The sequence below is a fragment of the Panthera tigris genome, chromosome D1, assembly GCF_018350195.1.
Source record: "Panthera tigris isolate Pti1 chromosome D1, P.tigris_Pti1_mat1.1, whole genome shotgun sequence".
NCBI classification, from domain to species: Eukaryota; Metazoa; Chordata; class Mammalia; order Carnivora; family Felidae; genus Panthera; species Panthera tigris.
Genome location: NC_056669.1, coordinates 15701889 through 15726943, shown reverse-complemented (window position 1 = coordinate 15726943; position 25055 = coordinate 15701889). Strand labels below are relative to the sequence as shown.

General features: G+C 54.7%; 1 protein-coding gene and 1 long non-coding RNA gene across 2 annotated transcripts in view; one reads left to right on the top strand and one right to left on the bottom strand.

Moving 5' to 3' along the window:
* Positions 1-25055, top strand: part of SMIM35 (small integral membrane protein 35) — a 53753-nt gene that overhangs the window by 1024 nt on the left and 27674 nt on the right. Inside the window, exons 2-3 of the mRNA XM_042958958.1 lie at positions 3702-3955; positions 4222-4317. Coding sequence (XP_042814892.1) covers positions 3702-3955; positions 4222-4317 — 350 coding nt within the window. The remainder of the gene's footprint in view (positions 1-3701; positions 3956-4221; positions 4318-25055) is intronic.
* Positions 8470-10508, bottom strand: LOC122231034. Its single transcript, XR_006208142.1, has 3 exons — positions 10230-10508; positions 9377-9519; positions 8470-8904 (listed from the first exon to the last, which is right to left on the bottom strand). It is a non-coding gene; the product is annotated as an uncharacterized LOC122231034 (long non-coding RNA).

The window sequence follows — 25055 nt, the reverse complement described above, 5'->3', positions numbered from 1 at the left end:
TAGTTCCATCCATGTTGTTGCAAATGGCAAGATTTCATTCTTCTTGATCGCCAAGTAATATTCCATTGTATACGTGTACCACATCTTTTTATTCATTCATCCGTCGATGGACATTTGGGTTCTTTCCATACTTTGGCTGTTGTCACTAGTGCTGCTTTAAACATTGGGGTGCATGTTAGGGCAGCGGGCTTTAGAATTGGAAGTTTGGAGTGAAGTGGCTATGACCTTAGAACAGGTGGCTTCAAGGGACAGGCTGCAAAGACCTAGGCAGGTGCCTCCCTTTTCAAAAGAACTTCCACAGTCAGACAACGAGGGGCCGATGGGCCGTCCTGCACAGGCTTTCCCTGGGCTGGAATCCTCTCTATGCCAGTCTAAACATCTGGCCCCAGGTTTTGAATCGCCTTGCCGGGCACTCAGGTGATGAACAGGAAAGAGCGCTGCACAAGAGCGCTGCTGGGTGTGACGTGTTGGAGGGAGGATTACTCAACCCTGCTGGCTCAGCTCTGGGCCCAGCTTCCAGGTGGGTCTGGGAGCCCGAGGAGAGACAGGGATGTTGTGATACCTGGGGAAGAGGCTTGCAGAATCTACAGGGGGAGGCACAGAGGCTGGAGTGAGCAGGGAGCCCACACCTCCCAGGGCCCAGGCAGGGGGCTACCACTGGACACCCCCCATTCGTCCAGGGGCAGCCTTAGCTTCCCACTCGACCTCTTCTTCCTCCCTCTTCCTTCCTTCCTTCCTTCCTTCCCTTCCCTCCTTCCTCCCTCCCTCCCTCCCTCCCTCCCTCCCTGCCTTCCTGCCTTCCTGCCTTCCTGCCTTCCTGCCTTCCTTCCCTCTTTCCCTCTTTCTCTCCTGCCTTCCTTCCCTCTTCCTTCATTTTCCCCCAGGACATTTTTACTTGGATATGCAATTTTTAGGACAATGTATTAATTTGCCAGTTGTTCTGATGGCACATTCAACCTTCGTATCGGCAACCATCCACTCATCCATCCAACACTTATTTTCTGTGGTGGTAAAGAGCACTGTGGTTTGATCCGTAGTTGGAAAAAATACATAGCTTGTACCTTGCGAAGCTCAGTCTGCCCACGCCCTGCACGCCTGCTATGCAAGCAGGAGCTTCTGAGGGCAGCAGGCCTTCCAGATCCTTCCTGCTCCAGGTGTGTCTGTGGAGCCACCAGCATCCGTGCATCACCTGGGAGATTGTTAGAGAGGCAGAACCCCCACCCCACCTCCCCCTTGCCCCGACAGACCTACGGACTCAGGATCTGTATGACAAGATCCCTGGGAGATTCGTATGTACCTTGAAGTTTCAGAAATGCTGTTCCCGATCTCTTCCCACGCTTGGGAGTGGGTAGAGGCTGTTATTTCTGGAGTGAGCTGAATTTAGAGACTGGAGCTTGCCATCGATGAACCTCTGGGGTTCCTTCCAGCCAGCAGAGCCTATGGTTCTTTCCTCTGAGCCCAAGTAATTTGAGCTCGGTTTCAGCGACAGACCCTTCTGTTGGGACCTCTCCCGGGAAGTTCTGTGGACAAGGACGCAGACGGTGGGATGTGCCAGCAACGGCCCATAGCATCCGAGCCAAGTGGCTCTGAAATGAGGCGGATGGGGGAGGCAGTGTGTGTCTGTGGGGACAGAAGGGACGCCTTGGCTCACCATGAGGTGTGCAAGTGTGGCTCTCTGTGGATTCGCTCACTTTTGGGAGAGGATTTTCACTGCTAACCAACCCTTCTCCCAGACATGGTTTAGGCCCCAACGCTGTGGAACGAAGCCTCACATGTCTGCACCAAAGAGGAACCGGGGACATCGAGAATCCCTAACTGTGGCTGATCTGTTCGGGTGGGAGCTGACCTTGTCTTGTGGTCCTTGCTGGGATCAATCCCCCTCAGGCTGAGGGTAGGGAGTGGGGGCAGACAGGAGTATCTGACAGAACAACAGGGCATGTTTGGTTCAATAAAGCCGCGGAAGTAAAACATCGCTAATATGTAACGTGTTCCTGTGTGCCAGGCTTTTATGCCTGTGTAAAGAAATTTCATTACCTTATTCAGACCTCAGGGCCACACTAGGATGTGGGTGCTTGCGTTACCTCCGTTTTATAAAGAGGGAGGGGTGCCTGGGTGGCTCAGTCAGAAGTGTCCAACTTCGGCCCAGGTCATGATCTCACAGTTCACAGGTTCAAGCCCCGCATCAGGCCCTGTGCTGACAGCTCAGAGCCTGGACCTGCTTCAGGTTCTGTGTCTTCCTCGCTCTCTGCCCTTTCTGTGCTTGTGCTCTGTTTTGCTCTCAAACATTAAAAAAATCTTTACAAAGGGGGAAACTGAGGCCCAGAGAGGGCTGTGCCCCAGGCTTGTGTCACCTAGGACACCTGGGCCTTTTCCACTTTTTCATGCATGGTTGGGTCCTGCATGGGCCATGGAGAGGGTCTGCAAGGGCCTCAGCAGTTCTCCAGGGCCCTTGAAAAGCCACTCACGCCCCCGTTGCCCCAGAACTCTGGGCCATCCCTGGGGACAGTTTCCACATTGCCCATGTATTTGAAATTGGTCTCAAAAAAATACGTTGCCATTTGGCCTTCTCCCCACAAATTAGGCAAAGACTGAATTTCCCATTATTGCTGAGTCCAGCCTTTCTTTTCAGGTGTCTTTAGAAGATGCTCTGAACTTTACCCTGGAACTGCTTGTGGTTGAAAGAAATAGGGAGGCTGATGGGGTGGGCGACATTGCCTTTCGTCCTAACTGCTATGCATCTGAGACCATGAACATATAGGACTTGCATGATTTTTTTTTTCAAGAGCATGGTTAGAAATTAAATTGTATAGATGAAAACTTTATTACATTTGTATTCCCAGCTTGTACACGGAATAATCACCATGTATGGTGTTACATTTTTTTAAAAATCTTTTCTTTGTTGAATGTTTATTTTTGAAGGAGAGAGAGAGAGACAGCGAGTGAGCAGGGGAGGAGGAGAGCGAAAGGGAGACACAGAATCCAAGGAGGGCTCCAAGCTTCTAGCTGTCAGCACAGAGCCCGACCTGGGGCTTGAACCCCCAAACCGGAAGATCATGACCTGAGCCGAAGTTGGAAGCTTAACCGACTGAGCCACCCAGGAGCCCCTTGTGGGCGTTACATCTTAACTTTAATGGCTCTGTCACTTTCCAGCTATGTCACCTTCAGCATGTTATTTAACCCTTCTCTGTCTCACTTTCCAAATCTCTGAAGTGGGTGGCAATAAATAAGCCCCACCTTCTGGGGCGGCTGTGAGGGTTGTGACTTAACATCGAGACAGTGCTTACGGCAGGACGCGGCACACAGTAGGTGCCATGGAAATACTGCCGGTGAAGGAAAATGAGGATGATTTCAGTTGTGGGTTAATGAATCGTCACCCTTAGAATGTGTGTTTTGATTACCGTGGACCCTGTATTCTGTGCACGTCGTTCATTCTTTAAACCTTCATGAACAGTACGTGTTGGTAACTCACGTTCCAGCCGCATCTTCTGCCAGTTGTGTGGGAGAGGGAGGGACCCTTACCCCTTTTGAGTCTCTTCACGGTCGGCCCTGCAAGGTGGCTGGGAACACCGGGGAGCAACGCGGGTGGGGAACTTGGGGGAGCAACACGGGTCGGGAGGCTCCGCCCACCCCTGAGCGCAGGCAGGCGAGGTAAGTGACTAGCTTGAGTAAAGGCCTTATGAATTTCAAGGACCCGGATGTAGATCCCTCCGCCCCCGCTCGGGGAAGGGCCGGACTATCCCGCAGCTGCGCCCCCTCTCGGTTCTGAGAGCTTTGCTGGGCTTTGTTCATGCTGTGCTGGGCTCCTTCTCTGGGCTCGTTCTGCACCTCACTGCCTCTGTGAACCAGGCGGAGGCTTCACAGGACAACACCCCTGATTCCCTGTGGCCCAGCTGCTTAAGGGTGCCGTCTAGAAGCCCTGAATCACAGCATGATCCAGCTTTGACTTTCTGCAGAGGTACGTTGGCAAAGGCTTGTCCGTGTGATCAGGACAGGTGCTCCCAGTTCACCCAGGGAGCCAGCTCGTGGCTCATGCGAGATTGGCCCCACAGTTGCAGAGGGTATTCTGGAATGTAGAAACCGTGGGCCTAGAAAGGAGGCAGGCGCAGTACCTGTGGTGTCTTACCTGGCATTGTTGAGGGAAACATCACCCGTGTTTCCCGGCACAGAGCTTTGCAGTAACCAAGCTTTTTCTTACGTGACCTTCAAAACGACCTTGTGCAGTTGATCAGAGAACTGAGGCTCAGAGAAGCGGAGTGACTTGGCCGGGGCCACTAAGACGTCCACCTGGAACTGACCCGTCCCAAACCCCTTCACATGGTACTTTCTTCTTCTGCCTTTTGTTGACAACCGGGCGGGATAGCTTTTTGCTGGGTTGGATAGTGCCCTCTAGGAATTCATGTTCACCCGCGTGCTCAGAATGCGACCTTATTGGGAAGCAGGGTCCGCGTAGGTAGATGTTGTTAGTTAAGATTAGGTCCTGTTGGGGAAGGATGGGCCTTGAATCCAACACGATTCATTAGAAGAGACAGGGATGGACAGGCACAGAGGAAAGAAGATGTGAAGACGGAGGGATTGGGGGAAGACTGATATGGGGGGGGGGGGGTGGGCAGAGATGGGGAGGTGCAGCCACCGTGGAGGAACACCTGGGGCCACCGGAAGCTGGAGGAGTCAAGGAAGGATCCTCCCCCAGAGGCTGCAGAGGGAGCCTGGCCCTGCCAGCATCTTAATTTCAGACCTCCAGCCTCCAGAACTATGTAACCCTAGGTCTCTATCGATTAAGCCACCTCATTTGTGGGCCTTTGTCACTGGCGCGCCAGGAAAGGAACACAGCGGCAGCTCCCAGGCTTGTGTCTTTTTCTTCTCTGTGTTCTTCCTCTTTGCTCTAGAGTTGCCCTGTGTCCTTGAGGATTATACACACAGAACAGCTAAGTCCTGGCAGCTCGTGTCCTCTGTGGACAGGAGTTTTGATCCTTGACCTAGATTACGTTTATTGCAGCAAATTCACTTGTCTACTCCTATTTGGCTCTGGCTTTTTTTTTTTTTGCCCCAATGTAACTTGTACCACGCCAGCTACACCAAGCGTCCTGCGTCCGGGTGAGATGATGTCTGGGGGAGGGGGTAGGCAATGTGGCCATCGCGCATTGGGAGCGGGCTTTTTTTTCTCGCAGCCTGGGACTGGTGGTCTCAGGCTGGAGGCTTGGGGCTGTGCTGGCTCTTGCTCTTGGCCTTCAAGTCCAGGCTGGACCGGTACTGGCTGGCTGTTTGTCTGGGGTCCTGGGCTGGTTTCTCCTGTTTCTGTCATCGCCCTGGACGGCCTTTTTTATGCTGGGACTTCTGCTGCTGGTCCTTGTGCTGAAGGTGGGCTGGGAGGGAAGGGGGGGGTCAAGCGAGGGGCGATGGAGATGGGGTGGTGACCAGTTCGAGTCCCAGCTTAGTGACCTTGTACAACAGCCTTAAGTACTTAGGGACCCTGCGCAGCACTTCCTAGGAGGGGCCGCGTGTATCTTTATACCTGCAGCCCCAGTTTGGCACGTGCACACGAAAGGTGCTTAAACGCTGCTTGGGTAAAAGTAGCTGAAAACACAACTCCTGCCATAGGGGAAGATGATTCTGGCAGCCGCACAGGGCAGAGGAGGGAGGTGGGGAAGAATTGGTCGTAGTAGTTGAGGTGAAAGATGGACAAAACCTCAATCACTGCTTGGTCCACAGGGCCAGGGAGGATGGAGAAAAGGAGGAGACCTGTTTTCTCTGGCTTTGCACTTCGCGTTTTGCCCTGTGCTGCCTGCAGTGGGTACCGTGGCTGCTGTCGTCCTAAGAGCCTTGCAGCCTCCGTCTTCCGGTTCCCATGATGGCTGCAGAACGGAGGTGACTGGCCTAACAGCCCACAGCCCATACCGGGCGGGCCGGCCTGGGACCCAAGCTGGTGCAGGATGCTGGTGCAGGACCAGAAGGGCCCCCTGGGGGAGGGGTCGGGGGTGGCTGAGGCTTCTGTGTGGCTGCCGGTGTGGATGGGGGGTCCATTAACAAGTGAGTTCGTTGGGTTGACCCAGTTGGAAGCAGGAATGCTTTTAGATTGCCTTTGTCCGGGCTTTGGCAGGTCCCCCACTCCATCATTTATTGATGGTGCTGGTGCCTCTCCCTTGACTGAGTGCTTTTGGCCACAGAGCGATGCTTGGGGGGAGAGGTTGCTTGGCTCCTTGAGGCTCCCTGGCCTCCCTGGGGTTGCAGGTGCTGCCACGGTGCCTCCAGTGCTCACTCCCTCGCCCGGGGTCCCTACTTCTCCAAGTAGGCTTCGTGTCTCGCATGGAATGCCATCAGTGAGCAGACTTCATGAGGTTCACCATGCAGACATGGTCCTGGATGTTCCCCGCACCATCTCCCTTGGCCCTCATCCTCTCCCTGCCTATTGCCCTGAACCAAAGTTCTTGAGCCTGGAAGTCTCTGGCCTGGACCATCCCTTGACCTCATTCCTGGCTCTGTGAATCTCTGATTCATCAGACATTGACTGAGAACCTACAGTGTGCTGGGCACTGGGGACACTCAGATGAAGTGCCTTCCCTGCCTCCACATCTCTTGACCAGGGTGGAGAGGTGGGTGGCGAGTGACTGGGTGGGTGGGGGTGACCTGGCCCAGACCTTGCCCTCTGATCCGTAGGAAGATGCTGTACTGAAAGAACAAACAGAGCCCGAGGTCGGGGCACTCTCCGCGGAGGAGGTAACATTTGAGTTGAGCTTATGAGGCTGAACAAGGACTTGCTAAGTGAAAGAGTCCGGGCTCTAAGGGGGAAAAGAACATTCACAGTCCAGAGAGGAGGCTGTATGTGTTTGGGGAACCAGCTATTAATTCCACAAATATTTACTGAGCACCTGCTCCACGCCAGCCTCGTGCTGGGAACATAAATCCTCCATAGCCCCGATTAGGAGAAATTTACAAGACATCTTCTTTGGCGGGACCTTTACACAAAATGAGGAATTTGGACGCAGACCTTTTGTATACACTAGAAGTTCTCAAACTAGGGTTTTTGAGCCCTGGAATTATGCAAGATGATCCACTGGGAGAGGAGGAAAAAAATCGAAGCCTCTATTTATAAGCATTTTTAAAAAAAAAGAATTGGAGCTTCTCGAATATTTACCTTACGGGTTGACCCTGGTGCCTGTACTTAGCCCCTATGCCATGCATGTTGCCTGCGTCAGGGAGGGTCGGAGGGAAATGGGGTGAGGGGTTCCATGAAATCGCCAGGGGCTCCTTGCCGTCCTCCCTCACTGTTAGCACATTGTAACATATTTACATCTGTTCCTGCAGTGGATTTATGGGTGCTCTTATCTGACTTTAACTAGCTGACCCTCACACAATGGACAAGGTCTCAACAAGTTTCCTGGAAAGACACTGGGGGCTGGAGAGAGGGTGGGTCACCCAAGCGCAAGCGGGACAGCAAGAACTTGGCAAGGCTGTTGCTCCCTCCCCCACCCCAGCCTGCTCTCAAAGGGCCCCTTGTCCTCTTTCCATCCTGAGTTAAAAGTGGTAACAATCCAATTGTAACCAGTGGAAGCCAGACCAGAAATAGTCAAAATTACCAAGGTAATTGGCAACATAGATTCAAATCTCCTGATGTCAGTAATATTCTTTCCCTAAAGGTTTGTGGTCTTTTAGATATTGCGGGGGATGATGGCACATGTAAGTGCATAGACACATAGATAAAAATACACCGTTAGGGATGGATACCAGCATCTGTTTGATTAGACACAGCAGTCAAAGTAGTTTGGGCATCCTGGCTCTAGGCAGTAAGGAGCCAGTGGAAGCTGTTGAAGCAGGACAAGGACTTGTTTGGTTAATTTCGGAAGCCCTTCCCTGGCAGTGGTGGAATGAGAGACTGGGGGAGAGAGAATAAGAAGGGCTTCTGCAGAAGTCCAGGTGAGCGAGGATGAGGTCCTGAACCCAGGTGAAGGGGACAGGAGAGGAGAGGGAAATTTTACACGTGAACTGGACTCGGTGACTAATAAGTTTGGAAAACACGGCAGGGGGAGGATCCAGGGTGAGCCCCGGCTCTCTGAGTGACTGTGGGCGGATAGTGGTACCGTTGACCGAGGTGGCAGATGGCAGTGAGGGGTGAGTGTGGGGAGGGAGATAAAGAGTCTGGATTTGAGCAGGTTGAGTCAGAGATGCCCGTGAGAGCGGTGGGTGGAGCTATCCTGCTTGGTCAGGCTTCTGGGGGTCTTGGGCTGCGGGCACCCCTCGCCCAGGCAGGGCCCAGGTGAGTGAGTGCTTGAAGGAAATGCAATGAGTTCAAACGTGATGAGTTCATAAGGCAGTACTGGTGTCTCCTGTCCAGTCTCTAGCCTTCCCAGGGGCCAGACCTTTTCCATATCGTATTTCTGGGAACCACCCAAAGTGTAGGTTCCCCTTGTTTTCTTCCTCTTCTGAGCCGTCTTAGGCTGTGGGCAGGCTCCTACTCATGGGGCTTCAGGCAAAAGTAATTGGGAAAGCCTGATGAGGCTGGGTGTGCCCTTGCTCTCATCTTCTGGTGCGAAGATAAGCAAAGTGAAGGGCAGGGGAGGAGCCTGGTGGGGCAGGAGGGGGTGTGGGTGCCGAGCAGGTGCCAAGGCTGGGATAGGTGTTGGGTCACTGAGGCTCCGCGGGGGGGGGGGGGGGGGCATCGTTTCTGAGTCCGGTCATTTCTGAGTTGCAATTTCTGGGCTGTCCCCGGTCAGGATGTGCTTGTCTGAGGGTCCACCTGGGGCTTGACACGGAGAAGGCTAGTGGTTTTGTCGGTGACGCCTCTGAGGACGGCATGTGGAACTACCAGCTTGCCCCTCTGGTGGGATCCCGGGCTCTGTGTGTTTGGGGGACAGGGTGTGTGACGTGGACGGGAGGCTCGTGGTTGTCTTCTTCCGTTTTAGTATTTTCCTGTGGCAGGGAAAAGAAGAGAAGAACAGATTGGGGGGGGGGGGAAGCAAGAGAATGAAGCAGAGTTAGGAATGAAGGAAGAAAAATGAAGAGGAGAGAGGAAGAGAAACAGAAAACAAGAAGGAGAGAAGAAAGGTATCTAGGAAATTCCTTCCCCGCTGAAAGAAATGGAAAGATCAGGATTGAGACGGGAAGTGAGGGCCATGGACAGGAAAACAGAAGGCGGTGAGAAGGCAGAAGCACGGAGATGTGGACGAGACAGAGGGCGAGGGGTGGGGGGGGGGGGTGGTGCGGAGGGAGGGATGGAGAGAGGCCTGCTTGGATAAAGCACTTGGCCCCACCTTCCTTCTGCCCCCACCATCTGCCCGGTTCTCAGTTGCAGAATCAAAGGGGCCAGAGCCCCAGCCAGCTGCCCGGTCTCTATTCCCGACCCCCCAGCTGGGCCGCGGGAAGGGGTCAGAGGCGGTGTCACCATTGCTTCTGCTGGGCAGGGGGCCCTCAGGCAGGGTCTGGAGAGGAGCCAGGCTGACCCGTGGTCCCGGCCCCTGGGAACCAAAGGGGTGTCTGCCTTCACGCAGTAGTCCTTCCTGGCTGCTTCTCTCGACTTGCTTTTCCCTGCGATGGAACAGAACCGTGAGCCCGCGTGCCGGGTGGTCACTAAGGACCTTACAGTGCAGAGCGGGAAGACTGGGTCATAATAAACCGGGGCCGAGGCAGTGCGTGGGGTGAAGCCCTTCGTAACCGTCACACCCTGTGCGTGGCAAGCGGCACACGCTTGCACCCTGGCAGCCGGGCCGTGGGCTGCAAAAGCGGTGAAGCCTCTGAATACTGAGGGCTGGTTTTCTGAAGCCAACTCATAATGGGAAGAGAAATGCCATCTCAGAGGCCTGGGGAGCAGGGGCCTACTCTGGCTTGAGTCGGTGACACACGTCTAGACAGAGAAGGCGTCGTCACAGGGGGGATCCCGGGTGCACAGGAAATAAGCTGCATGGCTCTGAACAAACCCAGGTCAGAGGACAGGGCCTGGGAGTGGGGGATGCTGGTAGGTTCCTGATGGAGAGGAACTGTGGTGGAGCCCTAGTGGGGGCTGTGGGGCCTTTTCAGAGAGAAAATTTCCCTCACACCCCCCCACCCCCTTCCCTTGATCTGATTGTGTGTTCATTTGGTGCCCAGTTACTGATTTGGCTTCCATGGGACCCTGATGCCAGGAAGGAGGTCACCTGAGGTGGGGACTCATCCCGCTGGTCCCTGGAGTAACTATTTTAAAAAATCAATACGTTGGCGTAACCGCAGCAAGAAATGCTACGTGTCGAGTGAGAACTTACCAGACTCTGCTGAACGCGTTGCGTGAATATGGCACCCGGCGTTGCCAACGGTCTCGCCAGGCGGGCGTTCCTTCCTCCGCCTCGTAGATGGGAAGCCGGGCTCGGGTCCGGGGTTTGCGGCAAGGCTCTGGAGGCCAAGAGCCTGGTCTCTTCACCCTTCTCTTCTCGGAGGGGGTGGGGGCGATGCTGGGCTCGGAGCCCGGGCCCAAGTACAGCCTGAGTCACCCCCACTGGACGTGGGCGGTGTGCGTCTGCCCCTGAGAAGGCGGTGTGAGAAGCCCCGTGTCTGGACAAGCGGGGCTCGGGCCACGTGCTGGCACCGGCCAATGCCTCTGGCGGGGGGGGGGGGGGGCGGCATCTCTGGGAGGCTCTGCTGGCCCGGGGGCCTCCCCGCTGGACTCCCCCAAACCTGCAGCCAGGACCGCTGCATCTGCAGGACACGGGGCTGGATTTGTAGCGTGGAGGTGCTCGCTCCGTCCCTCGTTCTGGGATCAGTAAGGGAAGATGAAGGGCCGGCGGGAGTGTCAGCCTAGGGATCCAAAGAATGAGGGCAGCTGAGCAGGAGGGGAGCTGATGTGAGGGCCGGTGTCTGGCTGAAAGGAGATTTGGAAGCCAGATTGGAACCAGCATTCCAGGGGACCGGGAGCTGGCAGGGAACCAGAGGAAGAGAGGGGAGAAGGGGATTTGCTAGAGGTGAAGAAAAGAGGGACCCTCTGTAGGCCCGGGGGTGGGGCTCCAGCCAGCCAATGGCAGCTGCTTGTGCCCCACCTGGGACCCAGGGGCACAGAGGACCCTAAGCTTGGGAGGGAAGTGAGGCAGCCACCTCTGGGTCTCCACCACGAATGCTTCCTGGGGCTGCCGGCTCCCTGTCCCGAGTCCGCCGGCAGCTGGGGAAGGGAGACTGGTGGCAGCTTTGGCTGCTGCCCAACCCTGACTCATGCCTTCCAGAGCCACCACATCTTATTTTAACATTTCCCAGGGCTGTCATCGGCACCAGGAGTTAATTGCAAGAGGGCTGTGGGGGAAGTGGGAGAGGGTGTTCGCACTCGGAGCACGGAAAGGGGCTGGGACTCCTGTTGCTGGAGGAAAGCCTCAGCCTCCCTCCGCCTCCCTGCTCTGCAGGGCGGTCAGGAGAGGAGATGTCTGGGCTCTGGGCGCAGACTCTAGGCAGGCTCCCCGGGGAGAGGCACCGGAGTGGACAGACAAGGTCCTGGCTGCGTTTGCCCAGCGTCCCACAGAGGCGGGCATGCAGACGCGGCTCCCAGGCTCGGGGTGCAGAGATAAAATGCTAATCGCATTTTTTTCCACCTTCTGGGCCTGCAGGGTTTTCGCTTGCTTCATGGGGCCGGTATTCCCCTTCCGCTTTCCCTGCCAGACAGGGAGTGGGGCGGGAGGGGGGCGGGCACTGATCATCTTACCCAGCAGGGGCTGAGCACCTCCCCCTGGGCCCCCAAATCCAGAGGCTCCCAAAGACACTCCAAGGTTTCATCTGGGCCCGAAGTGAGTGGGGCCATCCAGACTGCTTTTCCAGGCAGAGCAGCCAAGGAATAGAGCTAGAACTACATCTAGAAGGCCCGGGGACTGGGGCATCCCGATGGGCCCCGGTGCACCCAAAGGCCCATCATTTTGCTTGTCCTGGGAATGGAACTCCTATTTTTATATTTCCTTCCTTCCTTCCTTCCTTCCTTCCTTCCTTCCTTCCTTCCTTCCTTCCTTCCTTCCTTCCTTCCTTCCTATGTTTGTTTATTCTTGAGAGAGACAGAGCATGAGCTGGGGAGCAGCAGAGAGAGAGAGAGAGGGTGACACAGAATCTGAAGCAGGCTCCCAGCTGTCAGCATAGAGCCTGACGCGGGGCTCGAACTCACGAACCAAGAGATCATGACCTGAGCTGAAGTTGGACACTTCACCGACGGAGCCACCCAGATGCCCCTTTTATATTTTCATCACTGGGGGCAAACGTTTGTGCAGTGCTTGGCAGCTGGCAAAATTCTTCCACAGGTTTTCTGATTTAAGCCTTAAAGCGCTCCGTGAGGTGGGCCTTCTAAAGCCACTCGTTGACGCAGATGAGGGAGGTGATGCCCCAGTAAGTACCAGAGCCAGGACCCAAACCAGTCTGAGGGCTTGGCGCTGGGAGGGCCCTGCCTCTGAGATAAGGACCTGGCCCCGTGAGAGCAGCCTCACCCCAACGATGCCTGGGCCTCTGGCGACATGTCTGTTCAAATTGTAAAGTGCCTTATTTTGACCTCTGCTGCTTCCCTAGAGTTACCAGCGAAACCTCAGAAGCACAGTTCTCTGCTCTACGGACAGGGAAGTTGGGGGGGGGGGATACTCTGAAGTCATTAGTACCTCTTCTGCAGAAGGGCGTCCACACCCCGTTTCTTCCCCAAGTCCCTAAGTCTGGGCTCATGGTCAGATTCCAGAGCCTTCTCGCCCGGAGGCAGAACACACACTGTACTCCTGTCCTGGAGTCTGAGGTGGACCCAGCCCTACCCCTACCTCAGCTCTTGGCTCCCCAACTCTCTCTCTCTCTGTTTTTAAAAGTTTTATTTATTTATTTTGAGAGAGAGCAGGGGAGGGAAGGAAGAGGGAGAGAGAGAGAGAGAATCCCCACTCTTGGCTCCTCAACTCTGTCCCTTTTTTCCCCCCCAAGTTTTATTTATCTGTTTCTTTAGAGAGCAAGGGAGGGGCAGATGGAGGGGGAGACAGGATCCCAAGCAGGCTCCGCACTGTCAGCACAGAGTCCAACATGGGGCTCGAACCCACGAACCAAGAGATCATGCCCTGAGCTGAGATCAAGAGTCAGACGCTTAACTGACTGATCCACCCAGGCATCCCTCCCCGACTCTCTTTAATAGACATGCCTATACCCGAGTTTCCTCAATGTGTGAGTTTTTTCACGTTCTTGCAAGTGGGTTTCTGGTTTGGTCCCTATTTCAAGCCCTTCTTCCAGGATTCTGCACTCACGCCACTTTGGTCCCTGACCCTTGCCTCTCACCCACACATTGGGCACCCCTTCCTGAGGTCTCTCGTTTCTCCTTGTGCCCATGTCATGGCTGCCAGACCCTGCCCACATGTGCCTAGGCCTGCGTCACCTCCTCCATGGGTCCCTTTCCAGCCCTGGCCCTGGGATGAACACTAAACCTGAGATTGGGCTAGGAAGAGAGAGACCTGAATGGAAGGAGGGGAAGACCTAGGAAAGGGGGCAGTGGACCACCACCCAGGGGGCTACAGGGAAGCCCTGAGAGGGACCTGGCAGAAGGGAGCCCAGGAGGGTGGCCCCTCTGCTTCTGGGGCCCTCCTCTCTTGGCCTCCAGTGTAACGGCCCCCATAACAGAGTGGCTGGCCCCCCAGGGCACGGGTGCCTGAGATATTTTTAAAAACCATTACAACAGTTCTAACTGGGGAGAACCAGCCTCCAGCTAGGCCATAGGGTCAATAGCGTTTAATCTCCTGCCTGTGATCTTTCCGCTCTTGTGGCCAGCTGTCAAACGATCAGCTTGGATCAGCTGAAGACGGAAATGTAATTATTTATTTTGAAGCCGTTCGTGTTTAATTCCACAAAAATTGCTCCACAGAGCAGAGGTTATGGGGGATTACTGGAAAAAGGGAGATCGGAGTGACTTCGGGTCTGATTCACATCTGCCTCCCTTCCAACAGGTTGGCCCCTTGCAAGGGACCATTGGTTTTGATGGATGGCTGCGTGTGTAGGCCTTGCCTTTAAGACATAGATGCTTCAGGTCTCTGTGCCTTGAGCAGTGGGAAGTCGGGCGGGAGGCCTGAGCCCTGTGCTTCGCCAGGGTGAGTGCTCATCTCCTTTTCTGTTCTTAATCATCCTAGTGACGGCATGCCCTCAGACTGCCAGGAGGGCAAGGAGTGGGGGGGGGGAGTCGGTGCCAAGTTGATTGACTGGAGCGTGTGTGCGTGTGTGCACCCACGTGTGTGCGTATGAGGTTGGATGGGGAGGAGCGGGGTGGAGCGAATCAAGGTTCCATGCAACCCGGAGGTGGTTGGGGAGTGATGGGGATTGTATTCCCTTGGATGGACAATCCAGCTGGACAACAGCAGCTCTTTCTGGAGAGGCATGGGTGGCCCCAGGAGCTTGGTCTGCTGCTGTTTTGGAGTTCTAGGCACGGGGGGCTGGAGCCTGGCTGGTCCTGAGACCTGTCACTGGGATTTCTTGGGGGAGGTGGGGGCCGTAACCTCTCCCGGGCGCGTTCAGTTTAGAAACCCATGGGAAGGGTGTGCCGTCCGGCAGGCATTCCCAGGCCTCTGTCCTCAGGAGCCTCAGTCTGTTCTGAAGTTAGAGTTCTGGCCAGTTGTCCCCTGGCCTTCTGTCCCCGTCATCCAAATTTAAGTGCTAGATGCAGGCTGATCGCAGCTCTCTTCTCTCCATACTGCTCTGAGTTCCTCCTCCCCTTCCTCCTCCTCTCCATTCTGGGAGAAAGACTCTGTGTTCTCAACGTTTCTCTGAAAGACCCCTTTCCTTTCCCAAACTCAAACCTGAGGACCCTTGGCTGCTTTTTGTCCACAGCCAGTGGTTAGTCTTCCGCTCGTCGTGTTCGAGGAGGTAGGAGGGAAGACGAGGGGGCAGTATTCTTCCAGCTCACTGCTGTCACTGCTTAAACATTTCCACCTCCCAAGGCCACGTGAAATAAAACCCTTTCGCGTCTGGGACTTCGAGCCTCCAGGCAGAACCATCCGTGGCCCCTCCTGTCGTGTCTCCCAGTGCTGACCCCGTCACTCTTTCAAGGAAGAGTCTGACGTCTCTAAGTCCAGCCCCCCTCCCTGGGTGACGTGAACGGATGCTTCCTTGACTGGCACCTTAGCGCCCCCCCCCATTCTTGAGAAACCTTCACCTAGGCCTCAGCCCCGCTGCCCGCCATGTTGCCCGCGGCTCGGTGTCTTCTTGGCCTGGTGAAACTCAGGCGCCAGCTGTCCGTCCTCCCGCCTTGCTCTCTTGTCCTCCCGCCCTCCCACTCCCTCGTCCTCATCACGCCTGCTCCTCAGTGTCCTAAAGATCCAGCTCCCGGACCGTCCAGTCTCTCTCAACCCGGCAGCCCCTTCTTGGCTTTGCCCTCTATCCTCCCCCACCCAGCCCCCAAGGCCAGTGCCCTCAGCACACCTCTCTCCTGCCAACACCTGGCCAGCCAAATGCCAGCCCTCCACCTCCTCACGCCTGCACCTGGGATGCTGGAAAACTTCAGCCTTGGGGACGTGACCACAGCAACAGCATTGTCTCCGACCTCCCGCCTGACCTGTCCCCGCCCCCGACGATCCCTCTCCATATCCATGACCGGCACTCTCCCCATGGTGGCTCTGTCGAACTTTCAGGGCTCTCAGGTTCCCCAGCATGCTGCCCGCTCCCCCAGTCCTCTCAACCAATGTTGGGACCGCACAGGGGCAGTAGAGACCTTCGGTTCCTTGCCTCTCTCCACCCCTCGCACAACCACAGACGAATCTGTGTCCAAAACCCTCTGTATCTTTCCTTCGGTTGCAGCAGAAAGTTCTTCATCCTTTCAAAGCCTTCTGAACCCCCCTCTCCAAGCATTAATTAGCCATCCAGGTCGCCAGCACCCCTTTCTACAGCGTGTAGCATCATCCAGGCCTCCTCCTGTCAACTCCCTGGACTCTATGTCCAGCTCTAACCACTGCCAGGTGGCTTCCCTTCCCCTCACTGCTCAGCCAGGGGGAGAGAGGTCAGCCCCCTCTTCTCGTGGAAACACGTGGTCTTTCTGTGGTGCCCCGCTCTCGGGCACCCCTTCTGCCCACGTTTGCTGCCACCCACGTGGTCTGGCCTCGCTCCCTTCCTTCCTTCCGCCGGGACTGCTCCCGCCGAGGCCTGACGTCCTTGGTGTTGTGACCACTGCCAAGTGCACGATGGCCTCGCCGCACTTCTCTGCAGAGTTTGCCTGCCGCCCCGGAGACTTTCTGCTACCGTGATTCCCGTCGCCTCCTGGTTGGATGATCTTTTCTGTCTCCTCCACCTGGTGGTTGGCATAATCCTTCGGGCTCCCACTGTGGCCCTCCCTTTCTTGCTTGTATCCTCTCCCTGGGGACTTGGTCCACTTCCAAGGTTGCATCTGTCACCTGGGTGCTGCTCTCTCCCGAATTAAGTTGTCTAGTCCAGAGAATTGTCCCAAGCGATAAATCTGTATTTCCGTTGCCCGGGAGACCTCTCTTGAAGGTCCAAAGGTACCTGGAATCCAACAGGGCAGAACGAAATTGCCTTCTGCTGTGAGCGGACTGCCGTCCCCTGTTGCCCACATCAGCATCCCAGGGTTGTCCCCCCTTCCTTACTTGCATGGAGCTGATTGCCAGACTGGGCTGCCTCCCCACCTTGCCTGCCCTGGACCGGGCTCCCAGCATCTCTCTCAGCAGCAAGGCCCCTGGTGACCTGCCCTTGGCCACGACTTGACCCTCAAAGCCTCTGACCACACTGAACCTTCAGTGTCCGCCTCTCCTGCCTCTCGTTTCCTTGAGGTTAGAGCGCCTTCTTTCATCACCTCCTCTGCATGGCAGCTGATGACTTAGTCGTCCTTTCCAACTCTGCACATGTCACCTCATCCGGGAACACTTCTGTGACACCACCCTCGAATCGGGTTTGTGCAGCCCTCAGTGCCCTTAGAGCCCCCCTGCTCACCTCTTAAAGCACCAGCTGCCCTGTAATAACCACTGTAATATCACCTCCGCCCCTCTGTCTCCCCCACCGAGGTCTGGGGCTGTCTCTCTTATTCCTGTGCATCAAAACAATGCCATATGATTATTGAGTAATCAAGGAGGACTTCCTGGGAGAGGTGATTGTTAAGTGGCATTTTGTAGGCAGCCATAAAATGGTGCGAAAAGGAGGATGTAAGTGAACTGGGTAGAGTGTGTGGGTGGGTGGGTAGTCTCAGACTCTGACTTCTTCAGGAGTAGGGAAGATAGAGAAATGACTATATTTAACTGGCGGGACGGAGGGTGGGGGACACCGGCAGAAGGCACGCCTCAGTGACTGGCATCACGGTCTGGAGAAAGCACAGGGGTTTGCTGTTGCTGGTTTCAGGTGGCAGGGCTGGGGTGGGGGGTGGCACCGTGTGGTACAGATGGAGGGAGGCAGTTGGGATAGAGCCACTGGCGGGCTCCTTCAGAAACCAGCAGGTGGGGTGTGACTTTGCCCACCCTCCCTGGCACGACTCCCAGGTGTCTTGGAGGCGCTGGGCCTGGAGGTCCAGCCTCACTCGTAGGCTGCCGGGCCGGCCCCGGAAGCCACAGGTGGGCATGTTGGACCAGAGACACAGGAAGCAGGGACGGCCTTCCCTTTTCTTCTCTGAGCCCTCCTGAATGGATGGAGCCCATCGTCCCTGTCGGGGGAACCGGGTCCAAGGCGGACGGGGTGTTTGAGACCACAGGTGAGATGAGTCCTGTTGTAGTCCCTTCCAGGCCAAGGAATTACAGACTTGAGCCTCCATGTGAATAAGACGCAGGTAAACCCAGCGCGCTGGGTGGGGATCAGGCATCTGTGTAGATGCTGGTAGAGGAGGTGCTGGTGGCCGTTTCAGCCACAAGAGGGCGCACAGGCTCCAGGAACGGTTTCTCAGGGCTGGCCAATAAGGTGTCCAGGAGGGGTGGCTAGATGTGAGAGCATTGGCTGCAGATGGGACACCAGGACTCAACTCTCACCTTTCAGAATCACTCTGTCATTGTCCCTAGCACGAGGGCCATTCGTGGGTTCATTGATGTAAGAAGCATTTGCCGAGAACCTGGGGTGGAGGTGGGGCCAGCTCTGAGCCAGCAGGCTCTGGGGAGGTAGAGTCAGACAAGCCCACGTGGATATTGTGGGGGAGCAGACAGTCTGGGCAGGGAGTCTGACCGTCAAAACTGCAGTCTCCGTGTGGCGTGTCTGTGCTGTGACAGAGGGACATGCCGAGTGCAGTGGGGGCGAGTGTTGATTCTGCTTGCGACTTGGGAAAAGGCTTCCCGCTGTGGGTAGTATTTGCTGTGGGTCTTGAAGAGTGAGTAGGAGTTCATCAGGCCAGAAAGTTAGGGAAAAGGCAGTCCCGGCAGGGGAATGTCGTGAGCCGGGGCCTGGAGGCAGGAACCCAAGCTGGCTAGGCAGGTGAATGTCCGCTGGGAGGAGGCTGGCTGGCAGAGGGTGTTGGCTACTGGGTTGGGGACGAGATGGGGAGGGAGTCTGGGCAGATCCAGGTTGTGTGGGGCCGGAAGCTTTAAGGTTTTGGAGGCTTCTTGGAACATGAACACCAAACTGGGCAGAGGGGCTTGGAAGGGTGCACATAAGCGAGAGATCTGAGGCTTAAGCTTATTAGCTGCATGGAAAATCCCCCTGTGCGTGGGAGACACATCTGCGACATCTTCCCTGTTTCCTTTTAGATTTCCTGCCTGCCCTCAGCAGCTGGCTTCCCTCGGGCAGCAAAGAGTTTCTGCTTTCTCCCTCCCTTCGCGGGTGCCCCGGAGCCTCTGGCAGTGGTTCGGGACCAGATTCAGGAAACCAGAGTCCGGGGCTCTCCTGGAGGCAGGGAGGCCGCACTGCTCTGCTGGGGGAGGGGGCTGGGGATGGCTTTTCACACCCAGTCTATGCAAATAGTGGCCCACGATTTTTCCACGGGGCGTCTGTAACTCCGTCCAGGTTAACACCTTAAATAATTCACAGGTGTGGAGCATTTTCTGTGGCCCAAGCACTTTTCACACCTCGCCGCACCCTGGTGAAGGGCAGGTAAACCGTTCCCGCCGCAGAAGGCTCATGATTGGCCCAAGGATACCTGGCGTGCTGTACCCTGGCGTGTGGACCTCATGCTCGGAGCCCTCGCTGCTTCACCCTGTTGCCTCTGGCTCGCCGTCAGCTCGACCAGATACTTAACCCCGAGATCGCTTTCCTTGGGCACCTGCACAGGGCAATGATTCACCATGGAAGTGAAACCACAAATGATGTGGCTGGTTTTGATACTCTCCTGTCTTGCTGTGTTTTGATGGTAAAGGCATACGCACAGGTAGGGTGGAGCTTGACCGCCTTTCTGACCCTGTCTGTGTCGACACGGTGGTGAGAGCACGTTCTCACCTTTACCCCCTTCCTGGGCCGATGGGAGCGCTCACACCTGGGTGACCTCTCCATCTCAGGCTGTCACCCGTGCAACAGGTCTCTGAGACTCAGCACTGATTTGCAAGATTTCCTAGGTGCCTTGAAGCCTGTATTTAATTTGGGCGTCTCAGCCAGGGCAGGGCGGGGAGAGGGGTGGCCGCTCATTCCAGCGGCTTTCGTCAAGCAAGCAGTACGAAGCATCTGCTGTGTTAGACACTGTGCGAGCCCCGTAAGGATAGAGCTGAATCAGCCGCACCTTGTCCTCGCGGCTCGCTTCGGCATCTGCCTGTTCCGGGTACGGAACTGGGCGGGGAGACGGGAACATGGACGAGCAGCCAGCCGTGTGTCTGTGCACGAGAAGCTCACGGAGTATTTCAGGGTGTCAGCAGAGAAGAGGAAAAGGCCTGACGTCATCTTTACAAAACTGGGAAGGACAGTTTCCCTGCTTCTCGTGCCATCAGCTGTAGTGAAAAGCAGTGGCTTTGACCTGCCCTGATTCTTGGCCCCAGACACAGGCAGAGATGAGCCTCTGACCATCGTCACAAAAATGTAGAGTAGAGCCTCCTCGCTCTGTCTCTCTCCTGCTTCCCCTAATGGCAAGGATCAGAAATGGTGAAGTATGTGGAGTGCAAGCGTATTTCTGCTCCTGGACGAGTTCTTTGGCAGGGACTTAAGGAAATAGGATGGGAATGGGTCAGGGGAGGTCAGTGGAGACATTTTCTCCAAAGGCTGCACAAAGGTTTGGGAGCCTCTGGTGTGGGGTTTCGTACACATCAGGGTGAGTAGGGCTACAAGAGAGAGAAAAGGGGGGGGAATCACCCAAGGATTCAAGTGTTTCTAGATGCTTCAAGGCCAGATGCAGAAAACCCCAAAGCCTCCGAACCTGCAACCGTACAAAACAGCCCAAGTTTAGTGTGTTCTCTGCAACATGCACGACTCAGCCTGTGCTGTGGCCAGGAAGCAAGAGGCTTGGGTGATAAGGATCACCTCTGAGGCTAGAGGACCCCTGGGGTGCTCAGAATGAGTACCTGCCTCTGTGTGTGTGTCAGCTGTCTCCCCTCCTCCCTTCTCCCCCTAAACATCTGGCAGACATCAACAAGAAGAGTCAAAGAGTGAAAGCCTCCTTGCCCTTGAACTTTCCCAGAAGCTGCGGGAGCCTGGAGACAGCAGAGGTGGCTGATGGTCGGTATGAGTGGCTGAGAGCCAGTGCTCTAGCTCGCCTGGGCTGTGCATGACTTCTGGTCCACTTGAGCAGGGGCCTGGCTTTGTCTGGGCAGGGGCCTCAGCGCAGGTACCCCTGGCTGGCCCTGCAGCACCTGCTCTTTGCAGGCTTTGGAGCTTTGGGACCTCTGGGGCCACCCCATGCCTAGGATAATACCTGGGAGAAAGAAAATGCTGTGTGATTTCCCAAAGCCCTTTTGTCTTCCCTCGTATGAGTCTCTCAACAGTGCCACAAGGTATATATATATCAGTTATTAGCTCTTGATTTGACGGAAGATGAGCTTGAAGTTCCCAGTGGCTCACCCAGGATTGCACACTAGTGTGTGCTGGGGCTCCAGGGTTCCTCCCTCGGAAGGTAAGCTCTGTGCTCCTTCTGGGACTCTGAATGGACTTTACAGAGCCTCCCTAAACCCTTTGCTCCTGAGAAGCCTGGGTCCTCCAGTCCCTAGAGACCCTGATGCAGCAGAAGGTAGTGTGAACTCAGTGGGACGGGTGCCCCCAACAGCTCCTCAAACCCTCCCTCCCTCCCTCCCTCAGCATCTGGTCGGGGAGATATAGTTTACGCAGAGGAAGTGTTGGCGGCAATCCGGGCAGGTGGAGTTAGATCCTGCCCGGTTTTTGATCCCACCTCCCACCCATAAGCCATTTTGAGTATACACTTGGATGTTTATGTATTTATAAATTATATTTGTATTATGCTCTAGTATAAATGGCCATTAATCTCACACACACACACACACACACACACACACACACACACACACGGGAGAAAGATGGGACAAACATGCAAGAATACAGGATTACAGCTTCCTTTGAAACGCTCCCAGAGGGCGAGGGCGGTTTACCTTCACTCTTTGTGGACTGCCCTCTCGGCCACCTCCTCCCCCTGCCAGAGCTGTTCCCTTCTCTGGCTCACTGTGGCGTCGTCCCCGTTGCAGCTCATGCCGGGGCAGTGGCCACACTCCTGCCCTTGAGGTAGGGCTCTCATGTCCCGAGCTTGCTAACAGCATCAGGGAGACACTTGTCTCCTATTGCCCCAACGGCTCCTGCTTGCAATGTCCCATGGAAAGTTGAGTGAAACGGCACTGTTTTTTTTTTTTTTAAAGCTAAAATAATACTTGTTACAAAAGTAGCACGTTATGATTATTGACAAAACTGCTGTGGTTTTTACTTGTTCTTTTTTGCAGCTCTTCAGCTTGGAGGCAGGCATGAGTTGTGGGCGGAAGGAAATGTGAGGGGTGGTTTCCCCTCCCTAACCTTACCCAGGGCCTGTGGCATACTGTTCCTTGAGGACATTTTCCTTCCCAGAGGGCATCTCTCTGTCTTCTGGGCTGGCCTGGTGTTCGGCCATTCCTCATAAGCTTAATCCAGAGCTGTGGTTTTCCAGCCACTTTGTCACCTGTGCCTTACCCCCAAGCCACTTGTACTGTTATTCATTTTTTTTCTTAAACCTGGCTCACTTGCAAGAATTAAATCTCTTGTTTCTTGAAACTTGTCCTAACTCACGAAATCCACAAAATCCAGACCTGCTGTGTTAATTTCTCTTCTTAAACACATTGAGATACATGCACGACTATTAAAAACATGGCACCAGGTACCGGCATAATCCCCTCCTGATCTCCCGTGGGTGCACCCACGCTCTGGGGAAGACCGATGTGGTGGGGCGGTGGGGAAATCCTTGGCCAGGTTCCGTCTGAACCCGAGAGCCACCTCCTAGAACACCGTTGACAAGTCTTGAAACACTCAGGGGTGCTGTTGCCATTCCACACGTCCCAAGACACAGACCCTGTCCAGCAAACCTTAGGCACTGAAACTGGTGCCCCGGGGTGGGGGTGGAGGGCTACAGTGATCCCCGGCTCACGGCAGTCATTTACTTAAGCTGATGTAATGGCACCTTGGCCTTGAGTTCCCTTGGGGGCTTATTGAAAATTACTGATTCCTGGGCTCCCACTCTGCAGAGTTTGAGTAGACAGGTCTGGAATGGGTTCCAGTTAGCTCCATTCTTGGAAGGATCCTTAGGGGACTCTGAAGCATTTGGGGGCATCTGCTCTCCACTTGCCCTGGCTTGCCTAAATTTTGGAGAAAGCTTGACTCAAGCCTTGAGCTGGGGTCTGTGTTGCACAGGGGTGTATTGAGGCCCAGGGCTGAGTAGGCAGGGAACCAGCTGATGTCAAGATTGCATTTCTGCCTGGGCAGTTGGTTACCAGGACTAAGAAGCTGTTGAGGTTTCCTCCTCCATAAACCCTACCATTACCATAAAGAGTGATGGTTCTCTTCCTGTGCGCTTTGGAAAGAGACTGTATCCATCTAATCTAAAAGTGGCATCAAATCATGTGGCGTCACTTAAAGAGCAAGGGCCCCACCGCTCAGCCTTGTTGTAGGTCCTGTGAGATGGTGATCCGTCTGGAGACCATTTCTGCCTACCCTCATTCTTATATTGGAATCAAAGGCAGGCTTTTGAACAGTGTCGTCAGATGGTGATTGCTGTGTGGGCTCATGTGGCTTGGTGCCTAGCTGATTTCTGTCCTGGGGGTCAAATGCAAAGATAGATCAGTGCAAAGCTGCTCACTCTAATGCTGTTCCAGATTTGACCTTCCGAAGGAAAGTAACATACTGAATATCTATTAGGTATCAGTACGTGTATGTATCTTACTACCTCCCATTCTCCCACATACCTCCTTTCAATCTCCACAATAGCCATTGGAAGTTAATATTTTTATGTCCACTTTGATACAGGCAAGGACTGAAACTTGATCTTGTTCAAAGTAACAATGTTTCACTCTGCAGAGGGCCTGGTGCTCTCACGCCATAATGTCATATCACTAGAGCGAGTACTCTGGTGGCCAAGAATTAGGAAGAGCCGTCTGAAATCTGCTGTCTGATCATTCGGGCCACTGGATCAAAAGAATGGGAGAAAGGTTAAAGTTTGAGGGACAGTAAACGTATCATTGTGTTTTTTTTTTCTTAATTAAATTTTATGAAATTGCTGATATCTGTTCTTAACTTACAAAAATGGCAATTTTATGTGTTCACTTAATACAAAGGCAACGTTGAAAATCTCTCTTCACTCCTACCCCTACCCCACTCCCACACAATTAGAGTGTCCTTTCTGTGTGTGCATGCGCACCAGTGTGTGTATAAATAGGATCATAATGTATCCTTTTGCGACTTGGATTGGTCTTTTAAAAATGGAATTGACTTTTTAATTTGGCTTTAATTTGGAGTAATTGAAGTAAAAAAGAAATACAGCTGACCCTTGAACAACACAGGTTTGACCAGCCTCTGTCCTCTTATATGCAGATTTTTTTTTTTTCTCCTGCCAAAAGCTATACTGTTTCCATTTGGTTAATGGCTTGGGCAGAGCTAGAAAGCTGCCTAGGGGCTGCGGGTAGAGGCTCTGGCAGAAGCCCCCACACCAGGGGGTGCAGAAGGGCCCCTCAAAAGCCGTGAGCTCCGGAGGCTGCTAGGGGGCAGGAGGGTGAGTCTCTGGAAGAGACGCTGCGCAGCCCGGCCCCCGGAGCTCAGGCAAGTGCACCCCATCTTCCTGGCGAGGTTCACCTGCTCCTCTAGGATCCCGGTTTCCGGCAAGACCCAGAGTGTGTGTGGGCGGGGCTTGCAGATCCAGAAGGGCCTGCTTCGGGGTTTTCTCCTGGGCTGGGGCGGCTTCCACTGAGTTCAGGGTTTGGCCCTGTCAGTCTTGGGAGGCTTCTGCTCGTCCTAGAAGAGGGCACAGCCGCGGTGCGGGGTTGGCATCGAGGGGCTCTCAGTGCCTTGGCGTTGGTCCTCTGCCCACTGGCGGAGGAAGTGCCCCAGCCGTCCAGAGCCACACCGTCGCGGTGGAAATAGAAGCTGGGAGGGAGGGAGGGTAGGAGGCCCACAGATGCAGGTAGACTGGGGCTGACCATGGCTGGCACTTGGGTGGAATAATTCTGCAAATCTGGGAGCTCTTGTAGCTGGTGCAGATAAGGGGCAAAGCTCAAAAGCTGGTGTTGGCTGGTCCCAGAGGCAGGGGGCAGTGAAGGTGGTGGGGAAGGTAGCTCCTATGGAGGAGGTTGGTGGGTGGTTGGAGGCTGGAAGAAGGGGCGTCCCTGCGTGGGTTCCGTCCAAATACTGTTGCAGCAAGAGACAGACCTGAGGGACCTAGGGTCACACTGTCTATATAGGTTTGTTTGTTTGTTTTTTTGCCGCACCGTGCTGCAAACGTATTTTCCTTATGGTTTTCTTAACATATTTTTTTCTAAGCCGAGTTTATTGTAGGAATACAAATCTATACGTGTTATATACAACGTGTGCATATATATGTATATACATATGTACGTATATAACACATGTACAAAACACGTGTTAATTATGTTATCGGTAAAGCTTCTGGTCAACTATAGGCTATTAAGTTTTGGGGGGAGTCAAAAATGATACTTCGCACCCCTAGCCCTGAATCTGGAGGTTGTTCAAGGGTCGGGTGTAAATTTTAGGGTTCACAGTTCAGAATGAGTTTAAACAGACGGAGAGAAAAGAGCTGAAGTTTGCATCAT